At 47.7% G+C, this 18,876-nt stretch overlaps 1 protein-coding gene across 7 annotated transcripts; it reads left to right on the top strand.

The window, feature by feature from the left end:
• The first annotated feature begins 935 nt into the window (after nt 1–935).
• On the top strand, nt 936–18,414 carry si:ch211-117c9.5 (sodium- and chloride-dependent creatine transporter 1). Of its 7 annotated transcripts, none has more exons than XM_062458434.1 (14): nt 936–1,466; nt 2,891–3,166; nt 5,562–5,693; nt 5,774–6,119; nt 6,229–6,361; nt 8,189–8,323; nt 8,774–8,877; nt 14,933–15,057; nt 15,813–15,925; nt 16,392–16,532; nt 16,947–17,049; nt 17,251–17,351; nt 17,448–17,618; nt 17,813–18,414. In XM_062458434.1, exons 1-14 carry the CDS (start codon nt 1,436–1,438, stop codon nt 17,942–17,944), a joined length of 2,043 nt encoding a protein of 680 aa, XP_062314418.1. In that variant the 5' UTR covers nt 936–1,435; the 3' UTR covers nt 17,945–18,414. The 7 variants fall into 7 exon arrangements, with proteins under 7 accessions (XP_062314418.1, XP_062314419.1, XP_062314423.1 ...); XM_062458435.1 differs by having other exon boundaries at nt 939–1,466; nt 2,911–3,166; XM_062458439.1 differs by lacking the exon at nt 936–1,466 and adding an exon at nt 4,118–4,195 and having other exon boundaries at nt 3,027–3,166.
• Nucleotides 18,415–18,876: the final 462 nt, after the last annotated feature.

Raw genomic sequence — 18,876 nt, 5'->3', positions numbered from 1 at the left:
AGCGTGGGGGATTACGCCACCGCCTCGTAGGGGGACTATCGTAGCACTACCCTTGGACGATTGAGTCAGCGAAATGATCTAAATCCCTGCCCCCAATTCAATTGGTCTCTGACAGACCAAAACCATATTAAGAATAAAAGTCTCCCAAAATACCCGTATCCTCACGCACTGTGCAAATGCTAGTGGAACATCAGAACATAAAGTATCAAGTTATTATTAGTTTCGTTCATTGTTTGTCGTAACATCTAATATATCAGAAACGTTTATAATGTGTAAACTCACTAGCCTAAGGAGTTTTCTTTGTAGATTTTAGATGTTTTGTTTCGTGTTCCTCCTCTGATTTTTGTCTATATTGCAAAAAAGTGTGTTCGTTTAAAAAGAGGATGTAACAGGTATTGTAGAGCAATAGATTTGCCTCTATTTCTGTTCTAGGAAGCCTCCAGTCTGCATGTCATGCAAAGGGGAAGGGTAGCTATAGCTCATGTGGTAAAGCATTTGACTTCAGATTAAGATATCGCATGTTCAAATCGCCTAGTTTTGTATAGCCTAAATGCGTGAAATGAATACTTTAGTAGGCTAAATTCAATGATTAGCCTATCATATATCCTACAGCCAAATCCAAGTAGTCTACCCTGTAGGTTTATGTATTTGACATATTTTACACTGTGCCATCGTTTGATATTGTATGTCGACACATCAAATAACCGCACACGTACACTCGAACATCGTATACTTTACTGTCTTCCCTAGTGTGGGGGTTGATTGAACGCAGCGACGGAGGAAACTATGAGAGATGATTTTGCGTTAGGATGCTGATGCTGTGTGCTGCGCACTCTGAAACTCGCGCAGCACAGATTAGCCAATTGCGTTGTTCGATTGGCTGTGCGCGAGGAGGGAGAGCGTTGCTGGCAGCGGAAAGAAGGACCAAACCAGGCGCGGTTTGCATTCTCCGTCAGACCCCGCCAGCGAAGGACAGTACAGCAATCTACCCAGCAAACGACTTAATGTATGTTCTAGGGCATTTATTTGACTGAAATATACACAGGACGACCTACACCCCTCGGCTTACTGTTATTTTCATTTAATTGTCATCCATGAGATTCTTCAGGCTTACCTTCAAGTGCTTCGTCGACTGCTTTTGAATTCCCCCTCCTCAACGTCTGACTGCGACGCTTTGTAAATATTCAATTTCTTGGGTTTCGAACTCGCTGTCATAAAACACACTTTGGGATTTCAAGAAAACAGAAGACGGCAACAAAAGGACTGTACTATCCCTTCTCTATCTCAGACGCACTGAGTACTCTTGCTATCTAGTTTAACGTTACCACTCTAACGTTAGCTAGTTAGCCACCACCATTTGGTTTGACCAATACAGCTACCTAGCCCGCAATTTCTTGACCTGATAAATCATCATTGTGGTGCTAGTTTGTCAAATATGTCTCCCGAAGTGGAAGACAACAGCCCAGGTGAGTACCATTAATTGATGACGTGTTTATGAAGTCATCTGTATTTATTTAATTAAAGATTGGAATTTGAATGTATGCATATTGTTGTTGTTTATTGTTTCATGTTATCAATCTGTAATCAAACTAAGTGATTTATCGATGTGGAATTATTCATTAGGTTTTGGGTTACTAATGAGTATGAGAGAATGACAGACCCAACCAGGGGGCATTAGCCTAGTTACTAAACTATGGCCATTTGAACGAGTCTGAATGTCTCCCAAAGCACTCGAGTCAGTCTCGTTTGCCAACTGCAAATCTGCAACAAGCATAATAACAAAGTGGATTTCTGCAGCTCCAAAGTGGATTCAGTCATCCAATTTGATTTAAAGGATTCTTACCTAATGTCTTGGAGAGGATATAGCTACAGTACTATCCTCCAATATAATCTATTTATTTAGTCTAGTACCAAGGTATGCCAAAAGAAATATCACCAACAACGTAAGTTCTTTGCCAAACCAAGAAGCATAGCTTTGTGCTTCTGCATTAAAAAGTGCCTAAAAGTTGCCTTGTGGAAACTCCAGATCCAAATACTGGCTTTGGGACTGATTTGTTTTGTTCTCATCATACGTCTTTGTCAATGTTACATTAGCATCACGCTGCCTAAAATGCATCAATTTAAGTAATATTTTGTTGCAAATATACCGTTATGTTTTGTAGGCATACTAGGTATAACCTGCTCGGCAAACAAACCCCATTGTATTTGATAGACGGATGGATTGACCCTTTATTCATTTAAGTTCTGCAACACAATACTGTTTTATGTGGGTGTATCCTGATAAGAGTGGAACAATTGACTGATACAATTGTGAAATCTGAGATGAAAGCTTTGCGTTAGATAGTAGGCCTAGATAAGCAAATCATTTCGGCTAAAGTTGGTGTATTCCAGCTGCAAACAACTTAACTTTTGGAGGAGATTCTAGCCTTGATATTTCTCTCAAGAATTTCACTCGAGTTCTTGTGCAATAATTGGCTACATTTGTAATTTGGTGCAATGACACTGTTTACAGTAAATCTGTTTAAACATTGTCCTTAAGTGAACTCAGAGTGCACACACTTCCCCCTGACCAAGCTAGTGTGGCCCAAGACACTCTCTTTGTTGAAATGTTGTAAGAAAGTCGGTGTGATTTGTGCCATTGGTGTGTGTACGCGTGTGTTCTGATCAAAGAGTAAATCTTGAAGTAGTTTATTCCCATTCTACAACCTCTCTTTCTGTTCCATCCTTCTTTTCTCCCCATTACACCCCCCCCCCCTCCTTTCCCTGTCTCTCTTTCCCTCTACCTCACCCAATGTCACTGTTCTACCTCTCTGTCTGAATCTGTCTCCTTGCACCTCAATTCTCTCAACCCTTCTTCCACCCTACTCCCCCCCCCCCCCCCTCCCTCTAGGGGACATCCTTCTCTCCCAGGACGAGGTTGGGATTCCTGTAGAAGAGGAGAGTGGTGGGGTGGCTCGCCCCCTGGTGCCTGCTCCTGGGGCGGGGGAAGGGGGCGAAGAAGGAGGGGGTGGCCCCTCCCAGGCCCTCAGCCAGGCCACAGCAGTGCCTGTGGTGGAGAGAGAGACCTGGACCAGACAGATGGACTTCATCATGTCCTGCGTGGGCTTTGCCGTTGGGCTGGGCAACGTGTGGCGCTTCCCTTACCTCTGCTACAAGAATGGAGGAGGTGAGCTCAATGTATTATTACGGTCTTGATACTAGAGCTTGAACAATGCAACACCGGTGCCCACACAGGTCTACAGCACATTGCACATCTAGTCGATCCATCCAGCCACTCACACCCACAAATTATTCCCAGTTACTTACTTGTACAGGTTCCAACACCCACAGATATGCAGCCACGGTGACGCTTAGACACGGTCACATTGGAAAGTCACCTTTATTGCACTCCAAAGAGGAAACATGCAAAGAAGGCAGTTAGACTGTTACAGGCCGGTTGAGGTGACTGTAAGTTCATAAAGGAGTGGCAGGAGAGGAAAAGGGGGCGGGGAGAGAGAGAGGAGTGTGGAGACTTTAAGGGCCAATAGAGGAGGAAGACAAAGCAGGCTTGCATGGCTGTGTGCACGTAGCTCTCGCCCTGCCTCTCCCACAGAGGAGCAGGAGTCACTCGAGCACAGTTTACGTCTGCTGTCCCTCCCCTGATAAACCCATGCCGTGAACTCCCCCACTGGATGTGTGTGTGTTTGCTGCCTACTCCCTCTGCCTTTCTCTCACTTGTTCCCCTCCCTCTCTTTATCTCTCTCTTTATCTCTCTCTCTCCCTCCCTCAATCTCCCCCTCACTTTCTCTCGGGCCAGAGAGGGCCACCTTTGGCCTTCATTTCTTATCTCTCCCTCTCTAAGTCTCCTCTTAGTTAGGAAGCGTTGGAATAAAAGTGAGCTTGTTAGCGTGTATAGACTCCCCCCCTCCCCTCCTTCTGTCTGTCTTGTGACCCATGTCTCTGATACCCACCTTCTCGTATCGTGTAACAAAAGCCTGCCTCACACAGTCCCCCCACCCCCCCGTGCTCCTGCCCTTGCACCCTGCACACAAAGGTGCTCTCTCCCCTCCTCAGATGGAATATGAATACACTGTTACAATGAGCGTCCTGTGCCCCGTCCTTCCCTCTGTGTCAGCAGTGCCACTGCGACGCCACGTTTCGTGTCCTTGACCAACCCAGGGGACGTCTCGTTACACGACAGCGGAATCAGATAAGAGTGGGCACTCGCAGGCTTTCCGGCCTTTTTACTCACGCAAACAGGGCTGGAGACGAATGGAAGAGGCCAACAGTGAGATAGCTAGGTTACTATGGAGATGGAGGAAATTCATTTAGGAAAATGGTTTTATTGTCTCGCCTGGCCACTGAGAGGTGATTTTGAGAGAGGTGATTTGTGGAAGGGATATAGAATGCTTTGCGCAGTGCTCAGTTTATGGCAGATTTGCCACACATTTCTCACCATCCTCTCTCAAATCCACTCACTCTCTGTAGTGGATCTCTTTCTATTTCACTGGGCCGCAGTCAGTCTCTCTGACACACGTATACACACACAAATGCTTCCTTATAAGGCTACAGCTATCTGCTCTCCTCAGTGAATGAGCGAGGGAGAGTAAAATAAAGGGGAGGGGGGGGGGGGGTACAGGGCACAAGAGAATGAGAATGACAGAATTACCTGAGCAGGGTACAGTAGCCAGACAGGTGATCTACAGATGGATTTTCTTTCTTTATTATCCCTGTTTTATAAGCCCTTGCTCCATCTCTTCCATGTGACCATTCTCACCCCCCCCCCCCCCGTCGTCGTCGTCTGAGCAGCTCTCTCTCTGTGTGTCATACTCATGTGACTCTTTCAGCTGACTCCTCCCCATACTGTCTGCCCCTTGCTCTGTTATATTGGTATCACCCACGGTTACGTCAATTCTATACCTAAATAACATGCTTGTGTGTTTCTCTAGGATTGTGTATGTTTATGTAGGATCTTGCCCTTTTGGTTTTGCCTGTCTTTTTTCTCAACTGGGGCTCAGTGTAAAGAAGGCAAAGCAAGCCAACAATAATAACCACAGCCTGACCACTCATTTGCTTGCTGTACAACAGTCAAGATTATCTTTCATAAGACTCACAGCCCTACCAGCAGTAGCCTATTCGTTTGTCCTACATTATTTCCCCCCTTTCTATCCTTCAATCACTCACTTACTGTATCTCTTACTGTGTCTCTTTTGTACTTTCCGACTTTATCACTTTCTCTTTCTCGCATTCCTAGCTGCGGATGTCAACTGAAATGATTGCGAAATCTTTGTCTATGGCCTTGTCGTTCCACTCCTACAAATCTTTCTCTCTCATACACGCATTCTGTTTCCCAACTTCCTCTCTCCTTGTCACGTTGCCATTCATCTACTCCGTCCTCACTGTTTCTCATCCCCTTTGCACCCGTTTCCTCACTGAAACCTCAAAATAACCTTGAAAGACCCTTATCTGTCTACTATACTCCTGCTTGTGGCAAAAAGCATATCTGCAACATCACAGTCTAAAATGTTGTTATAATGTAGCTGTGACTGGTGTGTGATGTGGTGCTGTGCTGTATGTTGTAGGCGTGTTCCTGATCCCCTACATGTTGATTGTGTTCATCGGAGGTATTCCTGTCTTCTTCCTGGAGATCGCCCTGGGACAGTTTATGAAGCAGGGAGGGGTCTCTGCCTGGAACATCGCCCCCCTCTTTAAAGGTATGGTGTGAATGCGTGCGTGTGTGTTTGTGTGTGCGTGTGTGTTAATAGTTTTTCATCCCTGCTCCTCCATTTCCCAGGTCTGGGCCTAGCCTCAATGGTTATAGTGTTCTTCTGTAACACGTACTACATCATGATCCTGGTGTGGGGTCTCTACTTCCTCCTCCACTCCTTCGCCGACCCGTTACCCTGGGCAACCTGTGGACACGCCTGGAACACCCCCAACTGCACGCTCGACTTTCGCCGTGCGTGTCACAACCACAGCACCTCGCCCGCTGCCGCTCTCTCCTCCACCGCTGATCCCTCCATCCCTGCCTCGCTCCTCTCCTCCTCCTCCCCGCCCAAACCTTCCGTAGCCGTGCTCGTGTTCAACGGCAGCTGCGTGGAGCCGGAGGGCATGCGATCTCCAGTCATCGAGTTCTGGGAGTGAGTAGTCCTTTTTGAAACCTGTGCACCATCTCCAGGTACATCGTTCGGTGGACTTAACCCCGTGTCGTGTCGCTCCTGTGTTTTCCCCACATGTCCTGCGGTCAAGGCGCAAGGTGCTGCGTCTGTCTGGTGGTCTGGACGAGCCTGGAGACATCAGCTACCAGATGGTGCTGTGTCTCATAGCCACCTGGGTCATTGTTTACTTCTGCATATGGAAGGGGGTCAAGTCTACAGGCAAGGTCAGACAGTGTGTGCGTGTGCACGAGTGAGTGAATGTTGATGGGGTACTTTTTTAGAGGGGGGTGTAACCGGAGCGCAGCCAGGTCTGTGTTAGGGTCCCAGTGACAGTGTCAGTTAGAGTGTCATCTGCCCTCGGGGTCGCTCCTGTTTTAGTTCAACTCACCGCGCCGCCTGCCTCCGACCTTGAGCCCGACCTCGTCTTCACACTCTGACCTTTGATCCCAAAGAGTCTTTAAAGTGGAGGATCAGCCTGTCTAGACTGAAACACACACGATTTCATCCATAACCCCCAACACTTGGGTTTCCACAGGTCTTGGAGATCTTTGAAAGCTTATGAAAATATAACAACGATAACAAGAAGGCCATGACTGATTGCAATTTATGCGTGTAATACATGCAGCAAAAAGATGGCGTCAAAGCTATTGCCAAGCATTGTCTGGAAGAAAATGTGCCAAAACATAATGGAGAGTGTGCCAAACAAGGCCTTGAATTTGATTGCACTGGTGACTGAAATTCATAAACATTGTTAAGGGGTTTTGAGAGTGCGTGTGTGTGTTTGTGAGGGTGGTCTGTTGAACTTCTGTAATAAGCTTTCAGCCAGGGTCCCCATGCATAAGTGTACAAAGTGTAAAGCGGCTTAGCTTCAGGAGAGAATGTCGGCCTACCTGTGTGTGTGTGTGTGTTTCCATTCTTGTACATGCTTCCCTGCATGGTGTTTATACTTGTGTATGTCCGTTATGAACAGTTTACTCATATACATACTGTATATGTGCACACAGCAATACAAATGGTTCAAATGAGACTTGACATAAGGTTACATCAACTACCATGTTACTACATAATAATACCTATAGTAACAACTCTGTAGTTATTATTTGAGGAACTGTCATGGAGTTAAATAAAGAGAGGAGTGGTGCGGAGCGTCAGAGTCTAGTGTTGGGGGGCATCAAAAAGTTGAGAACTTCTTAGTGACACTGGGATAATCAACCAATCAAAGGACCCCATATGGAACACGTGATGTACACATTCTGGCTGTCTTTAATCGTCCCAGTGCTATGTATATTGTGTATGATTACCAAGATTGAACAAAAAACTGGTAGCTGGCTAGTGCCGTCTTAGCCATCACTCGTTTGTCTGTTTATTGTAAAACAGACAATGCAAACGAGGACGCTAGCCGGCTGTACGGAGCTTCAATTGATCTTGTTTTGGTGACCCAACCTTCAACTTACCCTTGTAAGATCCACTTAACCCTCCCACGTTATGTGCCTTGTTACACTTTAGTCATTTATACTGCTATTTAACCTACCATTTAAGTACAGAGGCCATTTCTATGTAACCCTTCTTCTTTTTTTTTACAATAGGTATTGCTCTGTAGTTAATGTTAATGTAACTTTAATGTAAAGTGAGGCCAAATGCATATAATATAAAGAAAGCTCTCATGGACCTTTTGAGTTTTGTGCCTCTAAGCCGATTAGTAACTTTCTCTGTTTGTGCTTGAGCTGGAAGGGGCTTTTCTCTCTGTGGCCCCCTGAGATCCAGCTGCATACCTAGTCGGCCTACGCTCTATTCTAGCCTGTTGTTGCCACGGTGAGGTGGCCCGGTACAACACTGGCTAGCAGGGGGGCGCATGAATCAGCGGAACTTATCCAGGACCTTTTTCCACTGAAGTTTCACAAGCCGTTTTCTTTTTTTGGGTCTTTTTTATGTATGCATGACAGATTAGTGGTGTTGTTTGCTCCAGGCCTATAGCGGTTGAGAGCATGCAAGGACGGCTGTACGTTGCTGGTTTGTACCTGCCGCTGACGTCCTCGTCCCTCCACCCTCAGGTGGTGTACTTCACGGCCCTGTTCCCCTACCTGGTGCTGGTGGTGCTGCTGGCCCATGGTGTCACTCTGCCCGGGGCTCTGGATGGCATCGTGTACTACCTGAAACCCAACTGGTCCAAACTGTGGGAGGCTCAGGTACGGAGGGGCACGGGACACCTGTCGCATAAAGAATCTGGACCGCGGATCCGATTGGTCGAAAACCAAAACGAAAAGTTAGATTAGGCCCAAACAATGTAGGAATTCTCCCCCCCCCCCCCCCCTTCACCTTGTTCATAGCAAGGAATCACAAACACGATGCCATTCGTCAGGAAGACCCTTTGGAATGATAAACATAGATTAACATGGCGTCATGGCGCAGTCGTGTACTGTGCACAGGTTTTGTCAAGGTTACTGAACAGGGTTAGCATAGAATGGCAATATCTACCCAAGGACTACAGTAATCAGTAGGCTACTCTGGCCCATCCTGTGCACCCCTACAGGGAAGATCATCTAGCCATGCCTGAGAATCTCACCTCTCCATTGTGAACAGTAGATCAGTTGTCAGTTAGTGCACGTGCTTACAGTGCCACTGTGTGTTGGTCACAGGTGTGGATCGATGCAGGAACTCAGATCTTCTTCTCTTACGCCATCGGACTGGGGGCTCTGACCGCTCTGGGCAGCTACAACCGCTTCCACAACAACTGCTACCAGTGAGTATCGCAACATGATGAGCACAAAACGCCACACTGTGGCTGGGTGACTTGATCACACTCAAGCACTTAAACCTGCCATATAAACCATTGAGGTTTTGTACAAAAGAAAAGTGATTAGTTGACGCAGGAGTTAAAGGGCTGTTGGGGCTACGGCAATTATGAACTAGAGAGGGTACAATTTCTGGGGAAATTGTAGGGTGTGCTTGCTTGCGTCGGTTGGACAGGGGTCCGTTTTTTAATGACATTTTTACAACTGATATTTCTGTATTTTATATAAAAATGCATACTTATTATTTATAAAGATTACATAGATTTAAAAGCATTTTTTTTTTTGCTGCTTATTTACAACTGAAAATACGAGTGAAGTGTAGAATGAAATGGATGTCTTCTCATTTCCCCTGCAAGAGGCAGCCTCATCGTTGAATCAAAAAGAATACATTTGGCAGACCGGTGTAAAAATGGACCTAATCTCTATGATTTAAACGTCCTTTTAAGTTTTTCCCTTCTCGTGATATTTTCATGCATTTAGCCTACTCATTGCATTCATTCATTAATAAAGAACCCCCTTTGAAGATTATTCTACGACGTTACCCGGCAGTAGAAGATGGAATCGCGATTCAAACAGTACCATCTGCTAACTGAAAATATGCCCCCCAAAACGTAAATAAGCTTGACATTTATTTAGTGGAAAATCGCTCATTCATAAAAAGCTCACTGGTAGCGATCATTGTAAGGTAACAACGCAAAATGCGATATAGCCCTGTATGGAGAAGCTGCCCCGGTAAATTCTACTACTACGGTACAGTACTAGACTACTGCTGTGTTCGTCTCGGTAGCGATTGCGTTGGTTGAATTCGATTAAACGTTCCGTTGTACGGTTTAGGCTGAAATTAATTATTTTCATGAACAGATTGACAAAGTTTAGGCTGTGGCAATGAAGTTCAGGTTAGTAGTTAGATAGACTTTTGATTTAAGTAAGGGGAGTGCTGAACATGTTCTGTCGCCGTTTGACTTCCTAAACAGCTGTGTATGTTAGATGTTTTTGTCGTGTGTCTCGCGTAGGCTACAGCGTTGCAGTGATACACTGGATTGAAACCACAGGTAATGATAATTTCACCCACAAATCGTTTACTTGTAATCTAATGTCATAATAAATCCTACAACGAAAATGTATATGTGAGGAATGTTTATTTTAACGATTGAAAACAGATACATCATAGACCACTGTAGTATGTGTTGCCCGGGCAACAGAGGCTAATGTCATGCTAATGCTTCAGTGAAATAGTAGACTACCGTTTCCGAAAGTAGATGTGGGCCTACTTCCTTAATAATATCAGCTAATATTGTACATTACATTTCATAATAGTGTTTCACATCACAAAGTAAAATGAGTAAATAGTTATCACCCTGGCCTCTTTGCTTGTGGCGTTTCTGCAGCTGCCTTGCAGTAAAGCTATAGTTAGCCTAGCTATCCCCCAAGTTAACAGATGCGAAACGAATGTTCTGCTACAGGTAGTCACGCGTGTTTTCGTGACGTTAGTGACGTAGTGACGTTAGTAACGTCAGTGACTGTGGCTAGCAAATTAGCCACCGTTAGCTTCACTTTTCGCCACAAAAACTTAACTTAAGCCCAAACCATGCAACGGAACGTAAATTCCAATAGAAGCAACGCAATCGCTACCAAGACGAACCTTTTGACACCGCCGTTGTGTATGTAGGCCAAATATTGACTGAGTTTTAGGGGGGCGAAAATAAACAATAATAAATATATATGTGAGAGAACAAAGGTTGTGCTCTCGCCGAAGGCTTGAGCACACCCAATAAGAATTCATTTATCGTAATAGTCAGCCAAAAGTCTGTTGACATGTCATTGTCCAAAACTTTGTTGGTCTAAGCATTCTGCAACCTTGGTTTCGACCAAAAACTCCCCATCCTTTTCCCCCCATAGGGAATTAGAAACCTTCATTTGCTTACAACCCATTAAACCTAGTTTCAGTTGAAGTCCGATTCTTGGGAATTTGATTCTGACCGCCGTAGTAATCAGTAACCCGTCGTAGGAGTACTGGAAGTGTGCACAAGTGTGTAGATGACAGGTGTGTGTGCGCGGGTGCCAGTAAAACCTTGAGGCTCTATCTCACTGGAGCAGAGGGAGGGAGACGACCCTCTGCTGCCCAGCTGAAGAGACTCACAGCTGCTTGCTGTTCAGGGTCAGCACAGATAGCAACTCATTCACTTTTGAAGCCATGAACACCCTGTAGATGTTGGTCCCCCCCCCCCCCCCCCCCCCAACTGAATGGTATCAAATACCAAGCATGCAGCCTGTCAGTAGTGTGTTGGTCAGGAGGACCCAGACGTTCCGTAGCTTCTGTTGGTGCCTGCAACTGGGTGATCTGTCTTCAGTGGGCAAGCGCTTCTTGCAGTTCATCAGAACGTTGTTCTTTGTTATAGTGAATGCAGCACATGATGTGAAGAAGGTTCTGCGATTAGGAGGATACAATTCGATGTAATTTATGCTTGGCCTATTATTGTCTCTTTTAGAGTAAAAAATTAACTAACCATAACCGGTCCAACTTCTGTAGACAGATCTTACTTGGTTAAGGCAGCAGCTAGGATGTATGATGCCTGACGAGCATATGTGAGGTCACTCACATATGCTCACAAATGGCCACTTTACTAGATGCCAAGCAACAAACTTGGATTTCATTAGATCTCAGGACTTGATGTTGAGCTTTTACAGGAATTTATGGAAGGTCCATATTAGGAGTAGCATCAAGAATATCCCCTCGCTAGTTTTCTTCCCCCTGACCTAAATAGGAAGTTTTGAACACTCAAACAGAGTCTCTCCGTTGACAGGGATGTCCTACCCTATTCCTGGACAGCTACGCTCCTCTAGCTCTTTTTCTCCTACCTTCTTTTGTTTTTTGAGAAGAAGAAATAAGAAATAGCTGAGCCAAGCGCAGAGTGCGGTCAGTAACAACTGTAATAACCAGAGTAGGAGGGAAAGCCTACAGGAGGGCACATCTCCAGGAACACGCTGAACATCCCCGGGTTTTGATTGGTTGCCAGCTCGGCTGCTCTCGCCACCATGACTCAGGCACTGTACACAATATTCCTGCGACCACCGAAACGAACAATCGGGATTCAACCAACTCTGTGCTAACCCCTTATGCTAACCAGATGCACGTCAACACGCCGGATCACTTGTTTAGCTTCAGGTGCCTCTATGTCATCTAGAGGAACCAGCTCAACACTGAGTTCAGTCTTCAGTAGTCAGGCCTGCCAAGTAGTCATGAGTTAGAAGGTATTTGCTGAGTTAAAGTGAATGTCGCTACAGTACATTTTATCCCCGATGTGTTTTTCCCCTTATTTTTTTTTTTGACCACATCAACTTCTCTCGTTGCTTGACCTGATTCTGATCCAAATGAAGAAAAGAACAGTTGTGTGTGTACCGTGTGCACACGCTCCTTGTTAAGCCCTCTGAGGATTGGGGCTTGTATCTGGGGCAATTCGCATTGCAGTAATACAAGCGTGGAAGCTTGTCCAAGTTAGGATGTAGCGTGCAGCAGTAGAGCATAGAGTGTGTGTGTGTGTGTGTGGGGGGGGGGGGGGGGGGGGGGGAGACCGGGAGAAAATGTATAGAGTTCAAACGACTGTAACTGTCTGCTTTGGAACAGTGTTTGTTTTGGTTACAAGCGTAACCAGCCCCGGCTACATTTACAAATAGTCATTCAGCAGATGTTTCTATCCCAAGCGAAGTCCAAACAGTGTCGTCAGTGCAGCAGATAATCACAGAGAAGTACGCAGTTCCATCAGTGTTACAGAGGGAGGTGCCAAGGAACACTCTCCCTTTTACCAGACAGAGTGCAACATCAATAATATCCCACCATAAGGCAGTAGCAGCCACGTATCTCAAGTGCAACATTGTATACATTTGCAGGTGCAGGCTGTATCTCAGACAAGACAAAATACAGGCGGTCAATTTCAAAGTGTATGTATTGTGTATGGGTATATTGGTAGTGTAAGACAGGGTGTAGAGTTACAGGTTGTGTATGGGTGTTCACATAAATACCGCCTTACAGTAACAGGCTCCATCTTTGTCTGAACCCAAGCACTTCCACTCCCCATGTGATCTATTTTGAGAAGCAGTCCTACCCCCCTATTTTGATGATCTGAAACGCAAGTATCAAACCGCAAAGCGCAAGTAACTTTGTGGGCGGGACTCCGGCTTGGTTGCTATTTTGCCGGCGGGATAAATGACTTCGCGCCTGGTGCAAATCTAAAATGGGTAGGTCCGAAGTAGCTACATTACTAATGGGTGTGGTTTGGGCGTAACATGCAATAAACCAATCAGAGCGTCATCTCACATTCCCTTTAAGAGCAGCGCTTGTTCCATGGCGGATTGCTATTATAACGGCGGATTTGCCAGGCGCACGCCAGGAGCGGTTCACAGCCAAGGAGACCGACGTTCTAGTCAGGGCCGTAACAGATAGATAAGTGACATTGTATGGGAAAGGCAGAGCAGTTTTCTCATTGCACTAAATTGCCCACTCATGCTGCTCATTCAAATTCTTATTCTTATTTTTATATAGCCTACCCTATATTTTATTTTTTAAATTGTTTGGTTCTTGGAATTAGTTTAACTATTGTACTTTTTTACTTAATTTAAGACCCGTATATGTTTATTGTTTGCACCTTCCTGCCACAGTAAATTCCGTGTTTGTGTAACATAGGGAGTCAGGTGGCTGAGCGGTGAGGGAATCGGGCTAGTAATCCGAAGGTTGCCAGTTCGATTCCCGGTCATGCCAACTGACGTTGTGTCCTTGGGCAAGGCACTTCACCCTACTTGCCTCGGGGGAATGTCCCTGTACTTACTGTAAGTCGCTCTGGATAAGAGCGTCTGCTAAATGACTAAATGTAAATGTAATGTAAATGTAACATAGGCTACATGGAGAATAAACCGAAGTCTGATTCTGATGGAGATGGGAGAAGAAACCCACCCAAATTAGCTTCGGTTAAACAGGCGTGGGAGAAAATAGCCACAATTGTTACAAATCATGTTCACATACATAGAGATTTCTCATGAAAATCTTTTTATAATCATTGAAGAATTGTAACAGGCCATAAATCAAAACAATGTAACGTAGCTTCGCAGAAAGAAGACCCTGGCCTCGCCAGCAGTGTGCACGGACCAAGCTTGCGCCCTTAAAATAGCATCTGAATAATGCGCCATTGACTTTAGACCACGTTTTTCCTGGTCAGTGGCGGAATTGTTTTTCGGAAACTGCAAAATAGCACCAGGGAATGTTTGCGCCGGAACACGCCTCCTTTTTCGCTGAACCGCCCACGGGAGCGCAAGGTCATTTCGACGTGCGTCTGTGGAGGGAAAAGTCAGCTTTGCGTCGAGTGCAAACTAGGAATGATACTTGCGTCGTTGACAAAGTCAATTGCGCTGGGTGCAAGATCGGGCCCCTAGTGTCTCCAGACCCCGACCTTGATGGTGAGCCTCAGACGAGCTGGCAGGAATGCAACCCAGCCGACATGCCGCCTCAGCAGAACGTGAGCTCTCGGGCTTCCATCTCTGTGCTCGCGCTCTGTCACCTCGCTGTTCTTTTCCAATCGCCTCTCTCCTGGTGACACATTATTCCAGAAGCCTTCCGGAAACCCAGGAAGTCATTCCCAGCAGCTCGGTCCCTCGCCTCTCCCAGTGTGCGGCTGACGCTCCGCCCATGGCGGATGCACTGTGTGCCGCGTTCCTGTTTCTCCGGAGCTCCGGGGTTCACACGTTGATCGGCTCCCCTTCGCCTTAAACGAACACTTCCCGAGCTACTCTCGCTGCATTAGTCCGACACATCGGTATCGATCTGACCATCTATCCACCTGTCCCTCCTCCCTGTCCCTCGCCTGCTCCCTTGATCTCTCTCTCCTCTCTCAGACCCCTTCTATTTATGCCTCCACCGCTTTAACAACATCTCTCACGTCCTCTAACCTTGTGTTTTTTTAGATTTGGACTTTTATAGTAAAGTGTTTCCTCTCTGTCTCTGTCTCTCTGTAGGGATGCATTTGTGCTGGCCTTCATCAACAGTGGAACCAGCTTCTTTGCAGGCTTCGTGGTGTTCTCAGTGCTGGGCTTCATGGCAGCAGAGCAGGGGGTGGACATCAGTAAGGTAGCTGAGAGTGGTAAGAACAGCCCCTTCCCTCAAACCCGTCTCACCTCCACCACCTCTACCCCTCCCTGGCTCTCCCTGACCCTCCCTGCCACTCCCTGCCCCTCCCTGACTCTCCCTGACCCTCCCTGCCTCTCCCTGCCTCTCCCTGACTCTCCCTGACCCTCCCTGCCTCTCCCTGCCTCTCCCTGACCCTCCCTGACCCTCCCTGCCACTCCCTGCCCCTCCCTGACTCTCCCTGACCCTCCCTGCCTCTCCCTGCCTCTCCCTGACTCTCCCTGACCCTCCCTGCCACTCCCTGCCCCTCCCTGACTCTCCCTGACCCTCCCTGCCACTCCCTGCCCCTCCCTGACTCTCCCTGACCCTCCCTGCCTCTCCCTGCCTCTCCCTGACCCTCCCTGACCCTCCCTGCCTCTCCCTTCCTCTCCCTGACCCTCCCTGCCTCTCCCTGACCCTCCCTGCCTCTCCCTTCCTCTCCCTGACCCTCCCTGCCTCTCCCTGACCCTCCCTGCCTCTCCCTGACCCTCCCTGCCTCTCCCTAACTCTCCTTGCCTCTCCCTGACCCTCCCTGCCTCTCCCTGACCCTCCCTGCCTCTCCCTGCCTCTCCCTGACCCTCCCTGCCTCTCCCTAACTCTCCTTGCCTCTCCCTGACCCTCCCTGACCCTCCCTGCCTCTCCCTAACTCTCCTTGCCTCTCCCTGACCCTCCCTGCCTCTCCCTGCCTCTCCCTGCCTCTCCCTGTGCTGAGTTTCTCCTGTGTGCTCTCAGGTCCGGGCCTGGCCTTCATAGCCTACCCTAAGGCTGTGACCCTGATGCCTCTCGCTCCACTCTGGGCAGCACTGTTCTTCTTCATGCTGCTGGTGCTGGGCCTAGACAGCCAGGTAAGACACACACACACACATACATACATACACACACACACACACCAAAACATATTCATGCATACCTCACACATACAACCACAGTGGATATGATAGTGGCCTCCTGCCATGCATCTGACTGTTGTACTGTATGTGTGTGTGTCGAGCGCTGGGCCTTGTCCTCAGTGCCTGCAGCCATTGTTCCTGACTCCTGGGCCCGGTCAATGAGCCTCTCTGTGTGTCTCACAGAGACGGAGTTGTTCACTCCATTCATCCCCTCCTTCTCTATTTCCTCCCAATTTCTCTGACTCACTCTATCCTTTCTTGTCCTTCCCCAATGACCGTTAGAAAGGCATGTGATCCCCTTGTTTACCCCCGCCCCCCTCGTCATACTATACTAGGGGTATACTATATTATGTAATTGGCCAGATTTAAATAGCAGTTTTCAACTGCAAAATAAGGTTTCCTCTTCACCCCTCCTCCCCAGTTTGTTGGTGTGGAGGGCTTGATAACAGGGATCATGGACATGCTGCCACCCAGATCAAAACTGGGCGCACTGCGCCGCGAAGTTGTCGTGGCGATATGTTGCACTACCTGCTTCTTCATTGACCTCTCCATGGTAACGGAGGTAAGCGCCCAAACAGGTGGACAGGAGGAGGGATGAAGACACCAGTTAGAAAGGGATAGGGGAGGGATGAAGACACCAGTTAGAAAGGGATAGGGGAGGGATGAAGACACCAGTTAGAAAGGGATAGGGGAGGGATGAAGACACCAGTTAGAAAGGGATAGGGGAGGGATGAAGACACCAGTTAGAAAGGGATAGGGGAGGGATGAAGACACCAGTTAGAAAGGGATAGGGGAGGGATGAAGACTGGCCGAGGAGTGAACATGTGAATGGCCAGATAAGGAAGTGAGTGTTTTCCTATGTCGAATGATGTTTTTAATTTGTGAGAAGATTGGTATCACAGCTGACCAAAGCCCACATCTCTCTCTCTCTCTCTCTCTCTCTCTCTCTCTCTCTCTCTCTCCCCCTCTCTCTCAGGGAGGGATGTATGTGTTCCAGCTGTTTGACTACTACTCTGCCAGTGGGATCACTCTCCTATGGCAGGCCTTCTGGGAGTGTGTGGTGGTGGCCTGGGTCTATGGTGAGAGAGAACGCGCCCTCAGCACCTGACACCCCCGCACACAGGCTTGATCCAGTCAGGCCCGCCCGCTCTCTCAGTGACTCTCCCACATCAACTTCCCACATGGACTTGGCCTACGACATCGTTGTCGTCTCATTCTACATCTCTCTCGCTCTCCCCCCCGGTCCCTCGACCTATCCAATACTCTCTTCTCCCCGACAGGTGCTGATCGTTTCATGGACGACGTGGCCCGAATGATTGGATATCGGCCCCTGCCCTACATGAAACTGTGCTGGTCCTACATCACTCCCCTCGTGTGTGTGGTGAGTCACGCGTGTGAGCGTCCCCATGACATGTTCCCAGGATCTCCCTATCGCTGCTCAGCCCGCGTGTGTGTATTTGTGTGTGTGTGTGTTTAGGGAGTGTTCCTGTTCCATGTGGTGAACTACAAGCCCCTGACCTATAACTCGGTGTATGTGTACCCCTGGTGGGGAGAGGCGCTGGGCTGGCTGCTGGCCCTGTCCTCCATGCTGTGCATCCCCGTCACCGTCCTCTTCAAGCTGCTGCGCTGCCAAGGCACCCTCCGAGAGGTCAGTCCCTGCGTCCGCCTGCCTCCCTCCGCGTGTCCCCTGGACGCAGCCCACGTGTCCGCCGAGCGGGAATGAAGGAACGACACGCTGCAGTTGTTTTGTTGGTTCGAGCCGGTTTACGCGATTGGTCTGGTTCACCTTGAAATAACCGCACTACCCCCCCCCCCCCCCTCTCTCTCTCTTTGTGTTTGTAGCGTTGGCAGCACCTGACTATGCCTGTGTGGGGCCGACACCATCTGGAGTACCTGTCTCCTGAATCTGAAGCAAAGTTGTTGCCCCCTGCTGGACAGAGCAAGAACACCATGGCTTTTGAGAGCGTCATATGATCTCAATCCGCCGCCCCCCCCCCCCCCCCCCCCCCCCAAGCATCACGGAACACAGCTGAATTCCAAACACACACATACACACACTACTGTTCAAAAGTTTGGGGCCACTTTGAAAATGTCCTCGTTTTCCATGAAAACACTAAATAAAATGACTTTGACTTCAAAAAACTGCTAAATGAAAGTGAAACATAGTCATTGACGAGGTTAGTAATAATGATTTTTGGAAATTTGAATAATAATTGTGTCCTTCGAACTTTGATTTCAAAGAATCTGCAGCAATTACAGCCTTGCAGACCTTTGGCACTCGACTTGTCATTTGTAGAGGTCATCTGAAGGGAATTCACCCCATGCTTCCTGAAGCACCTCCCACAAGTAGGATTGGCTTGATTGGCTTACGTAACATGCCTGCAGTCAAGCTGCTCCCACAACAGCAACAGGGTGGAGATCCGGTGACTCTGCTGGCCACTCCATTACAGACAAAACCAGCGGACTCTAAATTTCTTCTCTAAAATTCTTCTCTAAATCGTTCTTGTATCGTCTTTACAAGAGCTTCGGGTCTTTGGCCTGTTGTAGGAGGAAATTGGCTCCAATCAGATGCCGTCCACACGGCATTGTATGGTGGTGTTGCAGGGATAGCTATCCCTCCTCAAGATCCCTTTCACTCCTTCCAAACCTCCACTTAACCGCCACCAAAGCCATCAGACCATCACATTGCCTCCATGCTTGACAGATGGTGTCAAGCCCTCCAGTCCATTTTCACTTGGTCTGCGTATCACAAATGCTCTCTGTCAAACGCCTCAAACTTCGATTTGTCTCTCCATAACACTTCTTCCGCAATCTTCCTCTATCTAGTGTCTGGGTTCTTTTGTCCATCTTAATCTTTTCCTTGTTACTGGCCAGTCGGTGATACCGCTTTATCTCTGCATCTCTAG

Source organism: Osmerus eperlanus, chromosome 4 (assembly GCF_963692335.1).
Source record: "Osmerus eperlanus chromosome 4, fOsmEpe2.1, whole genome shotgun sequence".
Taxonomy (NCBI): Eukaryota; Metazoa; Chordata; class Actinopteri; order Osmeriformes; family Osmeridae; genus Osmerus; species Osmerus eperlanus.
This window is presented reverse-complemented; position numbering and strand designations above follow the sequence as displayed.